The 19,996-nt window shown below is 33.6% G+C and overlaps 1 protein-coding gene across 3 annotated transcripts in view; it reads left to right on the top strand.

The window, feature by feature from the left end:
- Hoatz (HOATZ cilia and flagella associated protein) overlaps nucleotides 1-17,850 on the top strand; it is a 31,475-nt gene extending 13,625 nt beyond the window's left edge. For 2 of the 3 annotated variants that reach the window (XM_046466021.2, XM_046466031.2), the window contains 3 exons: nucleotides 14,075-14,134; nucleotides 14,730-14,782; nucleotides 17,564-17,850. In XM_046466021.2, coding sequence (XP_046321977.1) covers nucleotides 14,075-14,134; nucleotides 14,730-14,782; nucleotides 17,564-17,621 — 171 coding nt within the window. In that variant the 3' untranslated portion in view covers nucleotides 17,622-17,850. The other variant, XM_058586398.1, reaches the window with a different exon arrangement.
- The last annotated feature ends 2,146 nt before the right edge of the window (nucleotides 17,851-19,996 follow it).

Here is a 19,996-nt window from a genome sequence, read left to right as displayed (position 1 = left end):
ATATGAAAAAGAAGCATGATCAGAAAGAAAGAAAGCAAAGTCCTAGAAGCACATGCCCTTCTTCTAAACTCCAAGCACATTGCTGAACATCTGTGTCATTCCTTACTGCCATACACACAAAAAAAGTGGTTCATGAGATTTAAAAAAAAATTGACTGTTTTTTTATTTATTTTTTTTTTGGCCAAGCCAGAAAATATTTTTCCAAAAATCAATTCAAATTGACTCTATTGTTGACATAAACTCTATTTAGTAACTTTGAGGAAAGGTGCATATTTTCATGGTTACAGTAATTCAACAATTTATTAGAAAAAACTTTGAAATTACTTAGTCAAATCTTTGAACATTTTATTATAAAGGATGAATTTTGAACCAAAACCACAAAGAACAAAAAGAGTTCTTAACTGTAGCTATAATGTTTTATATATTATCTTTGAATCTGTGGGGTTTCTGATCATAAAAGTTCTCAGCAAATAAGTGTTGGTGTGAGTATAAACATTAGTCTGCATATGTTGAATTGGACATTGTCTAGGCTTTACTCCAGATATTTGGTGACCCTTCAGTGACATGCAGGGCCAAGCTGAACCTTATAGGATGTTGGCCAGAACCAACTAAAAACTGTAGGTTTAACAAGATATAAGCAAGTTAGAGATCAAAACCAAGCATACAATTTCAACCTCAAGCAAGAAAAGCCAAGCAAAGTCATACACAGTAAGGTGACTCATGGGACCAAAAGTTAAGAGAATCTGATTCAGAATAATTGTGTAAGATTCATTCAACAGATATTTCCAGAGCACTTCTATGTGGCTAGCATTGTTATAGGCACTGGAATACAGTAATGAACAACAACAAAAAGCACATTTTAAAGATACAAATTTTAGGGCTGAAGTATATGTATATGCAGCCCAGTAATCAAGCCCTTGCCTTGCAATCACAAGGCCTTAGGTTAGATTCACAGCACTTCGGTGAGAGAGAGAGAGAATTTGCCCTTCTATGAAACATAAAGTCTAATTATGGAGAGAAATACTTACAAAAGAATTATGCATGATGTTAACAGAACATTTAATAAAGTGGTATTGATATATTCCAGGGAATCAGGGAAGATTTTCACAAAGCTTAACTAGCTGAAATTTGAAGGAAAAGTAGATATAAACTGGGACAAAAGGAAGAGATGGAGGGAATGTTGAGAGGGTGTTCCAGGCAGCGTAAGTGCAGAACATCTGTGCTAGGAAAGGCATGGAAAACCTCAGAAGCTGGAATGGCCAATATGGAAATTCAAGAAGAAAGTTAAGCTATAGTAAGAATGATAAGATGCCACTAAAGGATTTTTATAGCAGGAATGATAGTACCACATTCACTTGGAAAAGATCAAAGACTTTTACATGAAGAACATACCAAAGTGGCCAGAAAAGAAGTGAGGAAGTTGGACCGGAGGCCATTACAGTTATCCACTTGGGAGGTGATCATGGCTTGGATTAGGATGGTGACCATGGGGTTGGAAAAAGTAGATTTGAGAGATATTTAGGAAGTAATATAGTAAGAATTTGGATTAATTAATGGATATGGAAGATAAGAAAGTATCAAAAGTAACTCATAGTTTTCTGGCTTGCATTAGAGGATGTTTGGTGCCCATTATCTGAAACAAGGAACATTTGACAACGGTCAAGTGCATTGGTTTTGATGGGGAAAGGAATTAAAAGTTCAGTTTAGATTTACAGAATTTGAGGTGCTTTGGGGTTTAGTAAGTGGAGCTATCAAATAGGCCTAGGAATATCTGAGCTAGAAAATCAGGGACATATGGGCCAAAGAGGAAGTTTGAGGGGTATTTGTGCAGGGAGTCTTCTACCCAGTCCTCGTCAAGTCCCTTTGGGAAGGACAGGAAAGCATATCTGAAAGATGAGGTCAGTCCATTTACCCACTCATCGTGTCTGTGTAACTACCAAAATGATGAGTATCTTAGTTCCAGTAGTTTTCTTTGCTAAGGACAAGCTTTGATAATTATTGCAGACTAAATGGTCAATAGCATATAAATCAGTCATGTAGTGAGAGGTATCCTTAATATATGTGTGCTTTATCAAATTTAAAAATATAATGTTCACTTCATGCTTTTATGTGTGTGTGTGTGTGTGGTACTAGGCATATTGAACCCAGGGGCACTCTACCACTGAGCTCCATCCCTAGCCTTTTGTATTTTTTAAGACAGGATCTCACTAATTTGCCTCAAACTTGTAATCCTGCACCTCAGCCTCCTTGGTAGCTGGGATTACAGGTGTATGCCACTGTGCCCAGCTCATATTTTTCTTAACATTAAAATTCAAATCTCATTGCTCTTCTTATAAAAATATACCTTTGAAAAGTTTTTTGTAATCACTTGTGTATTTGCCATGCATAAATTTGTGTGTGTGTGTGTGAATGTTTTAAAACAAGAACTATATTTTTCAGGCAATTATTTCTGGGTTTCTATTAAAATACATAAAACTAAGAATATTTATCTAACAGAACCAATAATAGAAAAATTCACATTTGTTTGAAATCTATATTTAAGAAAATTTGTATCGACTGCCTTTCATGTAGTAACTAATATGTTTTTCTCATTTTAATAAGTTGTTATTTTTCAAATGAAAATTATATGTATGTCAGAGCTGGGAAGAGAGCCAGGATCAAGCAATTTCCAGGAGGTACAAGAAGGTGCTTTCATCTGCATCTTTTTCCTACAAGTCAGCATTCTTCCTCCCTCTGATTAATAATCCTCTATCATCTTCCATCCACTCCATAGATTACTGCAGTTAGGTCTACTTTCTAAAATCAGATCAGCACTGAAAACAGCCTTTTCACTGATTATTCAGCCTATCTTTTAAAATGCATAGTAGATCATTTGAGATCCAACAGTTCTGTATCTTATTACTATAGTAGACATAAATATAGTAGATAAATAAGAACTGAAATTTCCTAGTGGCTCTGGGGACAGTTAACTCTCTCAGCACTGAAAAAACCCTTTTCACTGATTATTCAGCCTATCTTTTAAAATGCATAGTAGATCATTTGAGATCCAATAGTTCTGTATCTTATTACTATAGTAGATATAAATATAGTAGATAAATAAGAACTGAAATTTCCTAGTGGCTCTGGGGACAGTTAACTCTCAATCATTAGCATAGAATTAAAAATTAAATTCTGAAACCTAAAGAAAGTGAAAAGTCATGAAATATTCTCAATCTCCATTAAGGTATACAACTTTAGTTCTGCCTAGGTTATATTCAAAATTAGGAGTATAATTCCCATTTTATATATATATTTAATCTAAACAAAAATACCATAACAAATATATAGTCTACATTAAATAAGATCTTTAAAATACCACTATAATTCAACTATTTTTCTATCTTTTAACTTTTTTTTTTTGCAAAGTGCTATGTGATACTATCAAATAAGCAAAATAATTTTCATGAAGGCTGACCTTAAACTGGATTAGCTTCCCCTGCTGTCTAGGCACATAGCACATATTTTCTGCTAGAATTCTGTGAGAGTACTGTATTTGTCTTCTTCACAACAGTTAATCCTAATTAATTCTTAATTTTTTTGGAATAAAGACTGAAGAAACCAGTGGAGGGAAGGATGTGCATGCATGCACGTCTGTGTCCCCAAATATCCAGTATGTGTTTGAAGAAATGTAGCAAAGGATACATAGAATATGGAGTCAAACAGAACCAGAAATGAGTCTGAATTCTTGGCTCTTCCAATTAGTGATTAAGTGACCCTGAGGAAAAAGAAAATGTTCATGTTTACATGTAAAGAGGTAATAATAATAATAATAATAATAATAATAATAATATCAACCTCACTGTGTTTTGACTATTAAATGAGATGACCTGTAAGGAAATTACACAAGGCCTGCTTTTTAGAAGTTACTCAGTGAGTCGTTTTCTTTCTTTCTTTTTTTTTTTTTCAATCTTCTCCACTCTCTCTCATTTCTTATCTTTTTATCTCATGACTGAAAAATAAAATTTTAAAAGATAGGAAAATAAGCTTTAGTATTAAATGGAAATGCCTTCATTAAAGGGGTAAATCACAAAGTGTGATGAGTTACTAAAGCCATGCTCACCCAGGTGTCTATATCCTGATTAATATATAATCAAATTTGGCTTGTTTCAACTATTAAAATGTCTCATAATATTTTCCCTTAGTTATATCTTCAGTTACCATCTGCAAAAAGAAAAATTACCACTGAAAGTCTATTTTGTAATTTCAACAAAATATGAAACAAAAATATGTGAGCAAAGTTAATTAACCCTTTGCAGGTAAATAAAAGGTAATTCAGTTTACCATAATGTCTCTCTCTACAAGTATAGGTGAAGAGGTATATGCCATGATGATTCTGAGAATGTGAATCAGTGGTTTTCAACCAGAACTCTTTCTAAAACCAACTAGGAAAGGAATATCTTCAACTATCCACACAACTCTGCAATAGTTCTTGGAAACCTTGAAGAAGTCTTTCTTATGGAAGCTAAATTACTGAAGCCAAAGCACTATTAGAAATTGTGACTAGTATAGCAATTAGATAAGGCAAACCCAATTACTAGCTAAACAGTGAATGAAATTAGTTGAGATGATAAAGATGGCCCTACTCTGTACAAGCACTATAAGCTTGATTTGATTTGCTTATTTATTTTGTTTCTGTGTTTGGGTAGATTTAAACCAGTTTGGTAAATTGTTTTTTTCTAAAAAATTTTCTGTTTCCTATACACTTTCAAATTTTTTGGTGTAAATGATTCATAATATTTTAAATTATCTTTTTTTAAAATTTTTTACATACATGACAATAGTGAAATGCATTACACTAATTTTTACCCACTTACAGCACAATTTTTCGTAACTCTGTATATAAAGTATGTTCGTGCCAAATTATGCCATTATACATGTACTCTTTTTTTGCATTATAATTCTTAGTACACATATATACCACAATTTTTCATTTTCTGTTTGTATATAAGGTATGTTGATACCAAATTCAAATCTTCATACATATATTTTGTATAACGATGACCATCACATTCCACCATCCTTCCTATTCCCCTTCCCCCTCCCTTTCTCCCCACCCCTCTTCCCTATCTAGAAATAATCTTCCTCCCATGCTCTCCCTCCCTATCCCACTTTGAGTCACCTCCCTTATATCAGAGAAAACATTCAGCATTTGTTTTTTTGGGATTGGCTAACTTCACTTAGCATAATCTTCTCTAACGCCATCCATTTACCTGAAAATGCCATGATTTTGTTCTTTTTTAGTGATGAAAGCAATCATGAAATTCATCTGGAAAAATAAGAGACCCAGAATAGCTAAAGCAATTCTAAGCAGGAAGAGTGAAACAGGTTGTATTGCTATACCAGACCTTAAACTATACTATAGAGCAGTAGTAACAAAAACAGTATGGTACTGGCACCAAAATAGGCTGGTAGACCAATGGTACAGAATAGAGGACAAAGAGACTAACCCACAAATTTACAACTATCTTATATTAGACAAAGGTGCCAAAAGCATGCACTGGAGAAATGATAGCATCTTCAACAAATGGTGCTGGGAAAACTGGAAATCCATATGCAACAAAATGAAATTGAATCCCTACCTCTCACCATGCACAAAAGTTAACTCAAAATGGATCAAGGATCTAGGAATTAAACAAGAGACTCTGTGTCTAATTGAAGAAAAAGTAGGCCCTAATATTCATCACATGGGGCTAGGCCCCAACTTCTTTAATAAGACACCTATAGCACAAGAATTAAAACCAAGAATCAAAAAATGGGATGGATTCAAACTAAAAAGTTTTTTCTCAGCAAAAGAAATAATCTGTGAGGTGAACAGACAGCCTACAACCTGGGAGCAAATTTTTACACTCACACAACAGATAGAGCACTAATCTCTAGGGTATATAAAGAACTCAACAAGCTAAGCACCAAGAAAATAAAATAATCCAATTAAATCATCTTTTTAATCACTGCCATAGCTTAAGTTGTTACCCTTTTAATTTCTAATTATTTATGTCTTTTTTAAATTAGTTAAGTCAAAGTGTTATGTATTTTAATGTTTTTTTTTAAAAAAAAAACATTTGACTTTCTTATTCTCTATCATATTTTTTCTGTTATTCATAACTGATTATTTATTACTTCTTCCTTCAAATTTAGTCTTATTTTCCTACAAATTTCTTTCCCTTTTTTCCTTCATTTATTAATTTCCCCTTTTCTCTTTTCTGGTATATGCATTTAAAGATATAGATATCCCTTGAAATTCTAATGTAGCTACATCTCATAAACTGTGTTGTATTTTCATTATTATTCAATTTTTTAGTTTTTTTAAATTTCTATTCTGATTTCAAATGTGCCCCTTGAATTATTTGGAAGCATGTTTTTTAATTCCCAAAGTATGAAGTCTTTTTAAAATTAAATGTTGTTTATTTCTAACTTCATTATATTGAGAAAGAATCATAGTTTCTGTCATCTACTAAGTACAGTTTAAGCAGAGGTATCTTTAGGCTGAAGTCTTCAGTTTGATCCCATTCACATATCCTACCCACTCTGCTCAGGTCCCCACCCAAGACACACATCTTGTTCCAATCAAGCCAGGGTAATCACCACTATCAAGTTTATTCCTGTTTCTATACATTCCTTTATTTTTAACTGACTGTCTTCTTTTCACCATTAAGATACCTTGTGTGTAGCCCACTGTTTCTCATGTTCACTTTTTCCCAGGTGTATTATTTTTAAATTCTTAGAAATTTGTTTTGCCATCCCCTTAAGATTCTTTTTAGTTATTTTTTTGCCTTGTCTTTTGAGGGTTAGAGGTTTTGGTTTGCTTTTCATTTTGTTTTGTTTGTTTCTCTTGGATCTCTTACTCTCCTTTCTTCTCCTATTAATAGCCCAATTCTCTTGTTCTCTCTTTCTCTCTCACTTTACTTTGTTTTCCCCATTTTCTCCTCTTTTCTCATAAGTATTGATATTGTTTTCTTCCTTCTACTGGTTTTGGAATTGGTTTGTTCTTCTTTTTCAAGAACCTTCAGATGTATCTGTTATTTATTTGGGATCTTTCTAAATCCCAATGTAGGCACTTATAGCTATAAACTTTCTTCTTAGAACTCCTTATAACCAAGGAGGTGACAGACCTCTACAATTAAAACCATAGAATGCTGAAAGAAATTGAAGAAGTTCTCAGAAAATAGAAAGACCTCCCATGTTCATGAATAGGCAGAATTAATATTGTTAAAATGGCCATACTACCAAAAGCAATATAAAGATTCAATGCAGTTCCCATCAAAATACCAATAACATTCTTCACAGAACTAGAAAAACAGTCCTAAAATTCATTTTGAAGAATGAAAGACCCATAATAGCCAAAGTAATTCTAAACCAAAAAAGCAATACTGGGGGCATAACAATACCTAACTTCAAATTACACTCCAGAGCGATGATAACAAAAAGCGCATGGTACTGGCATAAAAACAGACACACAGAACAATGGTACAGAATAGAAACCTCAGAGACAAACCCACACATTTCCAATTATTTGATCCTTGACAAAGCTGCCAAAACATACACTGGAGAAAATACAACCTTTTTAAAAAATGGAGCTGGGAAAACTGGTTATCCATATGTGAAGGAATGAGACTAGACCCTTATCTCTCACCCTGCACAAAAATATCAACTCAAATCAAAGATTTAGGGATTGGACCAGATACTCAGATACTATGCAGTTCCTAGAAGAAAACATAGGGTCAACACTAAAGCATATAGGCACAGGCAATTACTTTCTCAAAAGTACCCCTAAAGCTCAGGAAATAATGCCAAGAGTTAATAAATGGGTTAATAAAAAGAGTTAATAAATTTTGAATAAAAATATCAAAATAAAAAGCTTCTACACAGCAAAGGAAACAATAAGGTATGGAGAGAATCTACAGAATGGGAAAAAATATTTACTAGCTATTTTTCTGATGAAGCATTAATATCTACACTATAAAAAGAACTCAAAACTTAACACCAATAAACCCAAATAACCCTATTAATAAATGGGCAAACAAATTAAACAGACACTTCTCAAAAGAAGAAATACAAATGGCCAACAAATATATGAAAAAATGTTCAATATCATTTACAATTAGGAAAATGCAAATCAAAACTACAGAGAGATTGTATCTCACACTGGTCAGAATGGCAGTCAGCAAGAACACAATAATAAATGCTGGAGAGGATGTGGAGGAAAAGGAACACTTTTACACTGTTGGTGGAATTGTAAATTAGTACAAACACTATGGAAATCAGTATGGAGGTTCCTCAAAAGACTAGGATAGAACAACCATATGACCCAGCTATATCACTGCTAAGTATTTATCCTAAAAAACTAAAGTCATAATACCACAGCGATACATGCATACCCATGTTTACAGGAGTACATTTCACAACAGTCAAACTTTAGAACCAGCCTGGATATCCATCAGCAGATGAATGGATAAGGAAAATGTGGAGTTATAGTCCACAATTGTGTGTGTGTGTGTGTGTGTGTATATATATATATATATATATATATGTATGTATATATATATATATACATACATATATATATATGTATATATACACAATGGAGTTATAGTCAGTCACAAAGAAAAATGAAATTATGTCATTTTCAGGAAAATAGATGGAACTTGAGAACATTACGTTAAACAAAATAAGGCAAACTCAGAAGGTCAAGGGTTTTCTTTCATATGTGGAAGCTAGAGAGGTAAAGGAAAATAAAGGTGGGGAGATCTCATGAAAATTGAAGGGAGATCAGGAAAGGAAAGGGACCAGTGGGGATAGATAAGAGGAGAGAAAGGGGAGTACTAGGGAATGATATTGGCCAAATTATATTGTTATATCGTGTGCATGTACAAATATGTAAACAAATTCTATCATTAGATACATATATAATGTACCAATAAAAATATGCAGATTAAAAATAGAATTCTGAAATTTTTACATGCTTTTCATTTTAAAGCTAATGTTAAGATTTTATATTTAGAAATAGATTTGTGCAAATATTAGTTCCTTTATGTACTTTTCCCCACATTGTCTAATGTTTGTACTATTAACATATATTGCATTTATATTCAATGGAAAGACTTTTAGATTTTTAATATTCCCATTTGGATTGAAGTATTTCCTCCAATACTTTTCAGTCTACTTTCTTCTTGTTTTCCCCTCTCAAGAACATGTTCTGCTTATCATATAATAATAATGTTTTGAGAACTAATTACATATTGTGTACATTGTAAGTACTTTGCTTATATTCTTTGTTAATCTCCATATCAACCTTTGAAGTTACTGATTACTCTCATTTAACAGATGAGGAATCTGAAAGTGAAACATGTAAGTGGCCTATTCCAGGTCACACAGCTAAAATACCACAGACAAAGTTTGAGCCTGGGTCTACCTGACGAATAGCCAAAGTGCCACACTGCTATATCATACTGGTTTCAAGAGCTTCTTGATTCTCTTGTGTGTTGGGATGACTGCCAGGCAACTAAGTAAAAGCCAGTTTTGGAATCAACTCAATACTCCTTTAAGACATCCTTAAAATTAAATTCAATAATTCAGTTTTCATACTATGGTGAACAATAGAACACTTATTTTGTAATACAGATAGGGGCCTCTGTCTGTCTATGGAGAGATGGCCTTTATTTGTCAACTCTGACAAATAAACTCTCATGTGTATTTCTAAAAAAAAAATAGGTATGTAATTACAGAAATAAACAGTGCCTCATGTTATTTTTGATGAATGTTTCAGTCACAAAATTTCAATCATAACCCAAGGAAGAAATGTAATTTTCATATGAGAAACAAGCCTTAAGAAGAAAGGACCTTGCTTTTAAGTCTGGTGTTTATTCAAAGCTTATTTTTTTAATAACTGAAGATTAATTGGAGAGAAAGCTTACAATACATTGAAGAAATTTCAGACAGAGAAATTTGCATTGCATTTTTAACAGCAAATAGTATCTTAGATATCCCTCCTTGGTTTTACTTTCCTCTCTTTAACTATATTTACCAACTAACCACAGGTCAGAATTCTTCCATGCCTGTACACAGATGGTAGATAATCCATAGTCTTTTTTTTCTCACTCATTTCAAAATTTTGAGAGAATTAAAGAAAAATTTTCTCTTGTTATAATAAAGTTAAAATAGCTACCATGCATCATATTAAGCAAGTTTGTATTATTTCCAATATTCACAACATTCCTCATAAAGGATAAATACAAGACTCAGAAAAGTGGTTCTCTGATTTACCCAAGATCATAAACCTCCAACCTAGAAATTAGTGATTACAGTTAGAGAGAGAAAAGGAGGAGCCAGGAGGTATAGTTAAGATAGTATTTATCATTAATCACACAACAGAATTGGAATCCAAACCCAAATGTATTTGACCTCACTAATTCATGTGGCCACTTATATTATTTGACTCTGAAAACCTAAAAAGAGAGAATTAAGTAATCTAACTCTTGAAGTGACACAAAAATTCATTAAACATCTATGAGACATTAAATGTATATATTATCCTAATTTTCTGGGATCAATTTTATTCCATAATTTATTTTTTCAGAAATAGTATAAATACAGATAATATACATAAAATGTATAAATATAAGTAAATATCAAATATTAATAAATACACATTATGATTCCTTTAGATTATTATTTTAAGGATTAAATGATCAAAATGTCTTATAAATAGAAACTTCCATTAATGAAATCAATCAAAACAACCATGATTAGAAATGATAATTCTTTTGTTATGATGAAATTAACAGGTAAATTATTTGCCCCTACTAACAATGTAAATTGTAAGAATTTTCTCTTAACATTGACTGGTATTTGGCTTTTCTGATAGAGATTTCTTAGACTAATCCACATCTTTGTTCAGGTGACACAGTTGTTTACTGTAGTTTTGTTATTCATTCCCAGGAAACATGTCCAGGAAGCAGAAATCAATCATATTTGAAATCTTTGTTCTAGCATTATATTCTAGAAAAACGGATTGTAATAAAAAAGGGCCTGAAGTCAAAGGGGAAAATGAATGAATATATTTTTTTATTCTACTTTTATTTTTGAATCTTGAGACTAAATATTTTTTATTTATATTAGAACTATATATATACATACTTTCTATATATACTTACATATAGTATATTTTATATATAAACCACTTATATAAATATACAGAAAATATAATTTGCCTATTCTTTCCAGTAGTTACACAGACAATAACCATGTTTGTGTTCATGGAAGACTTTAAGAACTAAACTTACCTAACTATTTAATTTCATTTCCTAAAACTTTTCTTTACTTGACTAATAATTATGTATTAGTACAATGTTCCATTCATACTTCATGACTCAATTCAATTAAAAAAAATTCATTACACATTATAGACTAGGCATTGCTGAGCTCTAAGGAAAGATAAAAAGATGAGTAAGATTCTGAAAGAAACATGTAGCAACTAAGAAATAAAGCAAGAAGAGTAAGATGGATACCATAACCAAGATCCAAAGTGCCATGTAATCATAATATGGAAACAATTAATTCCAATTGGGTACACTTGTAATGGAAAAATTAGAAAAAAAATAACATTAAATACCTACAATGAAAATATCTTTATTGGTAGACATTATTCAGTCTCGACAAGTATTGTGAAACTTAGTTTTCAAAAAGTACTCTTAATTTTTTCCTTCAGTAACTGTGATATATGATGCCTAGAATTTAAGTAGAAGGTAGAAATTGTCTCCCAAAATAAATAAAATTAAAATTTGGTAGGCTCATAAAAGGTAAGATCCATACAACTTGAACAGAATGAGGCAAAGCCCTATGCCCTTCCTCTCCTGTCTCTCCGTGGATCTCTCCTGATGTTTCTAGCTTCTTTTTAGTTTAGCCTTCAGCACTAGGGGAATCACATTGAGGAATTAGCAATGCAGCAGCTTATCAGGCTTTGTGTGTGTGTGTGTGTACACACACACACACACACACACATGCTTTCCTCTGTCTGAAGAGGTTTCTTCCCTATCTTTCCAACAACATCTGGCAGTTACTATATTCATGTTGAAGAATGGACATCACCTCTGGGGCATCTTTTCCTTGTCTCTACTCCCAATCCTTACACAATCTAGTCTGAATGAAAGGTTCCTGATTATCATTTCTTTAATTGCACCTTAAACTAACCCCATCATGGAGCATTTGAAACCATTGTCTTTTTCTCCACAAGTCTGAAGACACCTTACAGACAGGAATTGTGTTTCATTTGCCCACAGCATGGAAATGTCACATCAGAGGTGCTTATCATGGGTGGAAATATATCCTCCCCAAAAAGATATATTGAAATTCTAACCTTCAGTACCTCAGAATTGTGACCTAATTTGGAAGTAGAGTTGTTGCAGATTAAATTAGTTAAGATGACATGATATTGGTGTAGGGGGCCACATGGCTTTCCCTGGAATAGGGTGGGCTCCTACTCTGTATGACCAGAGTCCTCATAAGATGATGGCCATGTGAAGACAGAGACACAAAGAAGAAGGCACACTTGGAATTATGCAAACCAAGGAATATCACAGGTGGCCAGCAACTGCCAGCAACTACAAAAAAAAAAAAACCCTAGGTTTCAGAGAGAACATTGCTCTGCACATCCTCCAGTACTGTGAGACAACAATTTTTTTAATATTTATTTTTTAGTTGTAGTTGGACACAATACCTTAATTCCACTTACTTATTTTTATGTGGTGCTGAGGATCAAACCCAGGGTCTCTCATGTGCGAGGCAAGCTCTCTACCGCTGAGCCCCAGCTCCAGCCCAACAACTGTTGTTTAAGCCACTCTGTTACTTTGCTAAAGCAGTCATAGGAAAACAGCCCAGCACTCAATAAATTTGGATGAATATATGACTTAAAATTTTTCCCTGCCTATTACAAATCTGTACCTTATTCTTATTTCTTCTAGCCTTGATCTGAACTGTATTTCATTTTACCTATATTTGCCTGTTTTATAGTTTATATGTTAACAAATCTTCATACCTGCACTAACTTTGACTTTTACACTTAGAAAAACTTACTGGCAGATGTGCACTTCTTGACAACTAACACAGGAAAAGGAGAGATCGTACAATAAGACTTTGTTCCCAGATACAAGCAACTGAGAACCTGTTTTTCTTTTATCTAAACAGGTTGGCAGAAGTTTTGTTGTTTTTTTTTAATTGATACATTACAGTTATACATAACCATGGATTCATTATGCCATATTCATCCATGCATATGACATAATTGATCAAACTCATTCCCCAGTATCTTCCCTTTCTCTTCCATCCTCCCTCCCCTTCAATCTGCTTGTTCTGCTGATTTTCTATTATTATTATTATTATCACTATCATTATTATTAATATTATTATTTTAATTAGTGTGTTATATCTAGATATATATGAGGGGATTCATTGTGGTACATTTGTACTTGGACATAGCATAATTTGGAAGATTTTATTCCCCATCTTTACTGTAGACTTAGGTCATGGTATGCTGTTTTGAGTTTGTCGATCCCATTATCTTGCTGCCAGTTAGTGGCAATTTAGCCTGGTGGTCAATAGCTTAGACATTGTCAGATGGGCTGCAATCAAATCCAGTCCGCCATTTAATAGCTGGGATAAGTTGTTTAACCTTCCTTCACTTTACTTTCATCACCTGTAAATTGGAGTAACAGTAGTATCAAATTTCTGAATTGTTAGAAGAAAATAATGATGTCTATAAAGTTCTTAGTGTAGTTTGTATAGCAAGGTATTAATAAAAGTTAGTTAACATGTGTAGAAAAAAGCCTCCATTTAAAAACAAACCCAAGTTATTTCATAAAGCAAAATCCTCTGGAATAAAAACTGGATTGCGCTACAAGTGAAAAAAATAGAAATCTATTATGGGAAAAAGCATTTTAAAGTTTTGCCAATACCAGGGGGGAAAAAAAGGGAAGAATTCCACTGTCCTCAGGCACAAGGCTTTATTGAAAAACTTACCATGTTTTTCCCCCCTTTTAAATAGGCTAAAAAAAGAGATGAGATTCTCCAACTCTTAAGAAAACAAAGAGAAGAAAGGATCACGGTAAGACTGAGAGTGAAGCATTCAAATAAATCTATCTATAGGATGAGCTGCAGCAAGTTTTCAGAGGACTTGTAATGGATCCCTTGAATCTAGATGCCTGTGGTCTAGAGCCTTCTGTATATTGGAGAGAAGCAGGATATAGAGATAGAAATTAAATAATCTGGCAATCCTTAATAAACCAAAGTTATCTCCAGAGTTTGTAACTCCCCTGGCATAAGAAATGAGATGTTATTATCAGTGGAATCTTTTGTTCACATATTATGACGCTATACAATATTGACATAGGCTATGTCAGTGCTAATATTTGTTTACAATAATTGATCTTTCCTAGATCATAAAAATAAATGCTAAATGATAACAAGTTTTATAAAAATAATAATGATACATTATAAACTTACAGAGGCACAAACACACACTACTTAATCAACCTCAAATTCCTGTATATGGAACATTTCTGACCTGATATTTTCCAGATTTTAGAAGCTTGTCTTTATGAACTCTGTGATTATTTTTACCTTAGGTTCTTTTCAAGTTGAGTATATTTTGGTCAGTGCAAAAAATAAAATTTTTCTTTCTGATTTTTGTTTTGTTTTAGAAAGAACTGATTTCCCTTCCTTATAAACCCAAGCCCAAAGAACACAAAGCAAAGTAAGTTTACTTCTGGCAAAAAATATTCTCATCTTTTTACTTATGGTCTAGAGAAGCACTTCTTTTTTCTTACTTTGTCCCCTACCATAACATCTTCTAAAAACCCACCACACTATGTTAGGGTTTTCTTGCCCTGAATAAACTTTCTTCTCCTTGTAGATATTAAAGCCTTTGTACCCACTTGTATAGTTGTGGAATATGGAAGGATAAGTTTGTGCTAACTGGAAAGCAGATTGCATTCTCTGCGCACACTCTCTGTCCTTTCCTTCTCATCCTGGACTGTTGAGTTCACCTACCACCATGCTCTCCCAACTCCACCTGCCCCTACCCCACTCACCCTGCCATCTTTAGTGTATCAGCAGATTTTAGATAGCCAGCTCTAATCCTACCAGTCTCCTGTTTAAGTTGCTAAAACTAAGTTCATATAGAAAAGACTTTAACTTCTCAGTGATAGTTAATAACTTTATCCCTAAAGAAATGTTAGAATGGGATTGGGAACATGTTCTAGAGGAGTTTGAAGGAAATCAGCTATCAGTTAATCATTATAACACCCCTAATTTTTTTTAAATCTCCATATTTGTATTAGGACTGAAAACCAATGTGGCTAACTCAACGTTAAAACAAATATTTATTTTTCATATTATATTCAGGGGAGAAAAGCTAGCTTAGTCTTTTTTCTCTTTTGCCTATGGGAAGGCAGAATCTTGTCAAGACTAGAGAGGGATTTGATTTACTGGGACCTGACTACCACTCTTATATGAAAGGTGTTATAATGTAGCCATAGTATAGAAAAATAGTTTATGACTGAAATAGTAATAAGACTGAAGAAAATTTTTCATCAGCTCCTAAGTTTAGTGTAAAGTACATAATGTTTTGTTTACCCTTTGAATCCCACCATACAGTTATTGGTGTTAAACAATACAGATAAATAATTTTCAAAGTAAAAAAAAAAAAAAGAAAGAGTTGTGATTCTTACCTCACGGATCTTGAGGCTGACTCCCTTTACTGTTATCAACATAATAGCCTTGAAGAAGAATAAATATGTCTATACATTTTTTAAAAATCTTTTAATCACCCGGCTAAGCCTGGCAAAGTGGTATATGCCTATAATCCCTGCAGTTCAGTAGGCTGAGGCAGGAGGATCACAAATTCAAAGCCAGCCTTAGCAATTTATCAAAGCCCAAGCAATTTAGCAAGACCCTGTCTCAAAAAATAAAAAGGACTGGGGAATGTAGCTCAGTGGTTAAGCACCCCTGGGTTCAATCCCTAGTACAAATCATCATCATCATCATCATCATCTTCTTCTTCTTCTTCATCATCATCATATGGCTATATTGTCTACGTGATACTCAGCAACTTAATTTCTTACTATTTAGCCAGATGATTTGACTTATCTTGTAAGCGTAAAGAAAAACTAACCCAATCAAACATTTACTTAACTGATTGAAATAATGGATGAAGACTGCTACTTTGCATCAAACAGACATGTTGGGTGCCATTTCTGCATGTATTTTTTCTTTCTTTTTTTGTTTTATTAACACATTCTAGTTATACATAATAATGGGGTTTCTGCACATATTTTTACAGAACTTCCTACTACTACCCATGTTGACCCACTTAAAAGTAAAACATTATTTCAAAGCTTAGATAGATATTTATTTGAAATTTTTAAATGTTTATTTAATTACTTTTAGAGTATACTGATTCTCTTCTCCATCCTAAAGCTAAATTTCATTCCATTCACAGTGATATCTTCTTCGTCTGAACTTCCAAGAGTTACTGTCTATACATTCTTCTGACAACTGATCTCTTAAATACTTAACATTTCACATATTTTTTCTACAATTATAAGCTCTATGAAACATTGGGTAAAAGTGCCTAGCACAAAACATACATGTTGAAATTCAGAAAATATTTGTAAAAACAGTTTAGTTCAAGCAGAGCATGATGACACATACCTGTAATCCCAGCAGCCTGGGAGGCCAAGGCAGGGGGATTGCAAGTTCAAAGTCAGCTTCAGCAACTTAGCAAGACCCTGTCTCAAAATAAAACATAAAAAGGGCTGGAGATGTGGCTCAGTGGTTAAGCACCCCTGTATTCAATTCCTGGTACAAAAAAAAATAATAATAGTACAAGAATATCATGTCATTCAGTTCAGTATTAGCTAATTTAGAAATCAATATTTTATATTATTCACTGAGTCATACACACTTTTTAAATCTTGTAAATATCTTAGACACAATTGTAAAATACTTTAACTTTGCCCTTTTTTCCTCCCTCCATTCTTGCCTCTCTGCCCATAACTCCCCTACCTACAAAGATAGAGCCTTAACATCCCTCCTTTAAGAAATCTTTTTAGGGTAATCTGGGTGCCCTTCTATTAGAAGGAAAGAACTGGAAAGTGTGTTTCTAGAAAGGTTTTAGTAGCAATATGTTTATTATCCACCTCAGGAATATTTCATTTTAAAGGGCTAAGTATAAGAAACAACGTTTAATACAAAGAAATCACTTATCAATGATGAAATCTCAAGAATTTGGCTCTTGAGTGAACAAAATATATTTAGGGTAGTTCTTCTCCAATGCTCTTCAAATCACACTTCACATTTACAATAACCATTTCTCCTGATATAACTTTACACTTGGTTGCAAAGCCTAAAGCATATTCAGAATCCACAACAGTGAATTTTTATTGGGGAAATTTTCAAAGTTGTTTTCATGCTATATCATGTTCACAATGATAGAGTTCTGTGTATAGAAATTGATCCATATTATTACCAACAGGGAAGAGGTATCAGAAACAGATAAAGAAGACCAAGAAGAAGTCAAAGCCTTGAGCTGAACTGCTTGGTACAGAGTAAAAGATGGCTCACTTATATCTTCACATTGAAACAACCTACACTTACATAGGATCACTGGGATCACTAACAAAATTTCTAACTTTGTCAAAGGAAATAAAGATAAAGAAATAAGAGTTAAATGTGCATAATTCCATAAATTTTACCAGTTACTGAATACTTGGGTTAAAATGGACAAATAAAAGTTAAGTAAGTAGACTTCCATAAATTTTATGTCATTGAGTATTTGTATCTATTTTTTTATTGTATACTACTGTGTTTGACATCACATCATAATTACCTTTCTCATCTTACATATTCTCAAAGTCCTATTTACTATTTTTATTTGAAGAGTATTTTCAGAATTTCTGTATTTGATCTATATTGTAGATATCACATAAACAAGAATCAGAGGCTTTATGGCTCCAACTGATAGACTATTAGTAAAAGAAAGAAAAGAAAAAAGGATGAGAAAGGGCAGTCTTGAAAACTTAAAAGTCTTTTTGTTTTAAAGAATAGTCTCTTTTTCAAAATGTGATTTATTCCATTTTTAGAACATGTTTGAAATCAGATATGAACTGCTTCTAGTTCTGTAACCAGCTCAGCTTGCCTGTGTTTTATACACAGGCATATAACCCCATTGCCAACCTACTCACCAAAAGTTATTCACTTTGGTGTATACTGGAAAAGAAACAGTTAAGGTTTTGTCTCTTCTGCATCGTGCAAATGGCAGTCCAACTCAGGGTTGTACATTCTACCTCCGCCCCCGCCGCCCATGTTTGAAGTTCTATTTAGAACCATCATTCACTTCAGAGTCCTGGGCATAACCTCTCTAAGATGCAGCCATTATCCACAACATACCAAGCTGCAAAGGAGGCTGGAAATAAATCTTTAGATGAAGGGAGGAGGTATCTGCCTACTTAAAATTAAAGGACTCTATGGCTAAAAAGAAAAAAAGTAGAGGAGAACAACAGCAAGTTTCTGGCACAGCACTATTTGGACAATGTATCAGTCACCTTTTTGTTGCTATGACTAAAACACCTTACATAAATAACTTTGGTTTATGGTTTCAGAGGTTTCAGTCCATGGTCAGTTGGTTCCATTGCCTTGGGCTTGAGGTGAGGCAGAACATCATAGCAGAAGGTTGTAGCAGAAGAAGGCAGCTGCTCGGCTCATGGCATAAAGAAAGCACAGGGGCTGGGGGAGGCTGGGCACCAGAAATAAGTTTCAGGACATACCCCCAGTGACATACTTCTCCATTAGTCCCACCTCATAGTAGTCCATTCTGCTATCAGTGGACTAATCCACTGATGAGGTCAGAGTCCTCATGATCCAATAGCTTCCCAAAAGCCCCACCTCTGAACATTGCTGCCGTGGGAAACAAGTCTTCTACATCTGAGACTCTGGGGGGGCATTCCAGATCCAAACTATACCAGAGAAAATGTGTGGAACAAAAATTTTTAAAAATTGGGCTTAGATAGGAGAAATTTTAAAAATTATAAATTGACAATCCCATACCAGCACCATCAAGAATAAAAGGTACCATGTCAGATTGATATATCTGTCAGATCTCTACTGTGAAGATAAACAGAGCAAACTATCAAAGCCTAAATTTTTAAAAATATATTTTTAGTTGTAGATGGACACAAATACCTTTATTTTATTTATTTTTATGTGGTGCTGAGGATAGAACCCAGTGCCTCACACATGCAAGGCAGGCACTCTATCACTGAGCCACAATCCTAGCCCCAAAACCTAAACTTTTTAATTATAAGTCCCTTTGTTCTGATTCCATGTTCACTAAGAAATCTTTTCTATCCAACGGAAGAATATATGCTCAACAGGTCAACATAAACATCAGTTTACCTGACAGTTACATTTCTCAGTGTGTAATTATAGTACAAGTTCAGCATCCCTAATCCAACAATCTGAAAGTAGGAATCCTCCAAAATCCACATGATTTTGAGTACTGACATGATGCCACAAGTGGAAAATTCTGCAGTTGACCTTATAAGGGGTTTGCTGTTGAGGTGGAGGTGCACAAAAAATATTGTATAAAACTACCTTGAGACCATGTGTTTTGGCTTGGGTCCTGTCCCAAATATATTTCATTATATATATATGCAAATATTCCAAAGTATGAAAAAATCTGAAATTCAAAACACTTCTGGTCTCAAGCAGTTTTGGATAAGGGATACTTAACCTATAGTCTCTTAAATTATGTTTGAGCTAGTTGGAGTAAGGATTGATCTCTGGGCCAAGATAACTTTATCAAGAAAAATTCCACTTTGTGAGCATTCCTTTCCATATGGCCAGCCTTCCTTCCTATATGGCCAGATTGTGATGGTTAGCTTTTGCTACGACAATACTACATAACAAA

The sequence above is a fragment of the Marmota monax genome, unplaced genomic scaffold (genome assembly GCF_021218885.2).
Source record: "Marmota monax isolate L192 unplaced genomic scaffold, Marmota_monax_Labrador192_F-V1.1 WCK01_AAM20220418_F8-fsc00045, whole genome shotgun sequence".
NCBI lineage: Eukaryota > Metazoa > Chordata > Mammalia > Rodentia > Sciuridae > Marmota > Marmota monax.
This window is presented reverse-complemented; position numbering and strand designations above follow the sequence as displayed.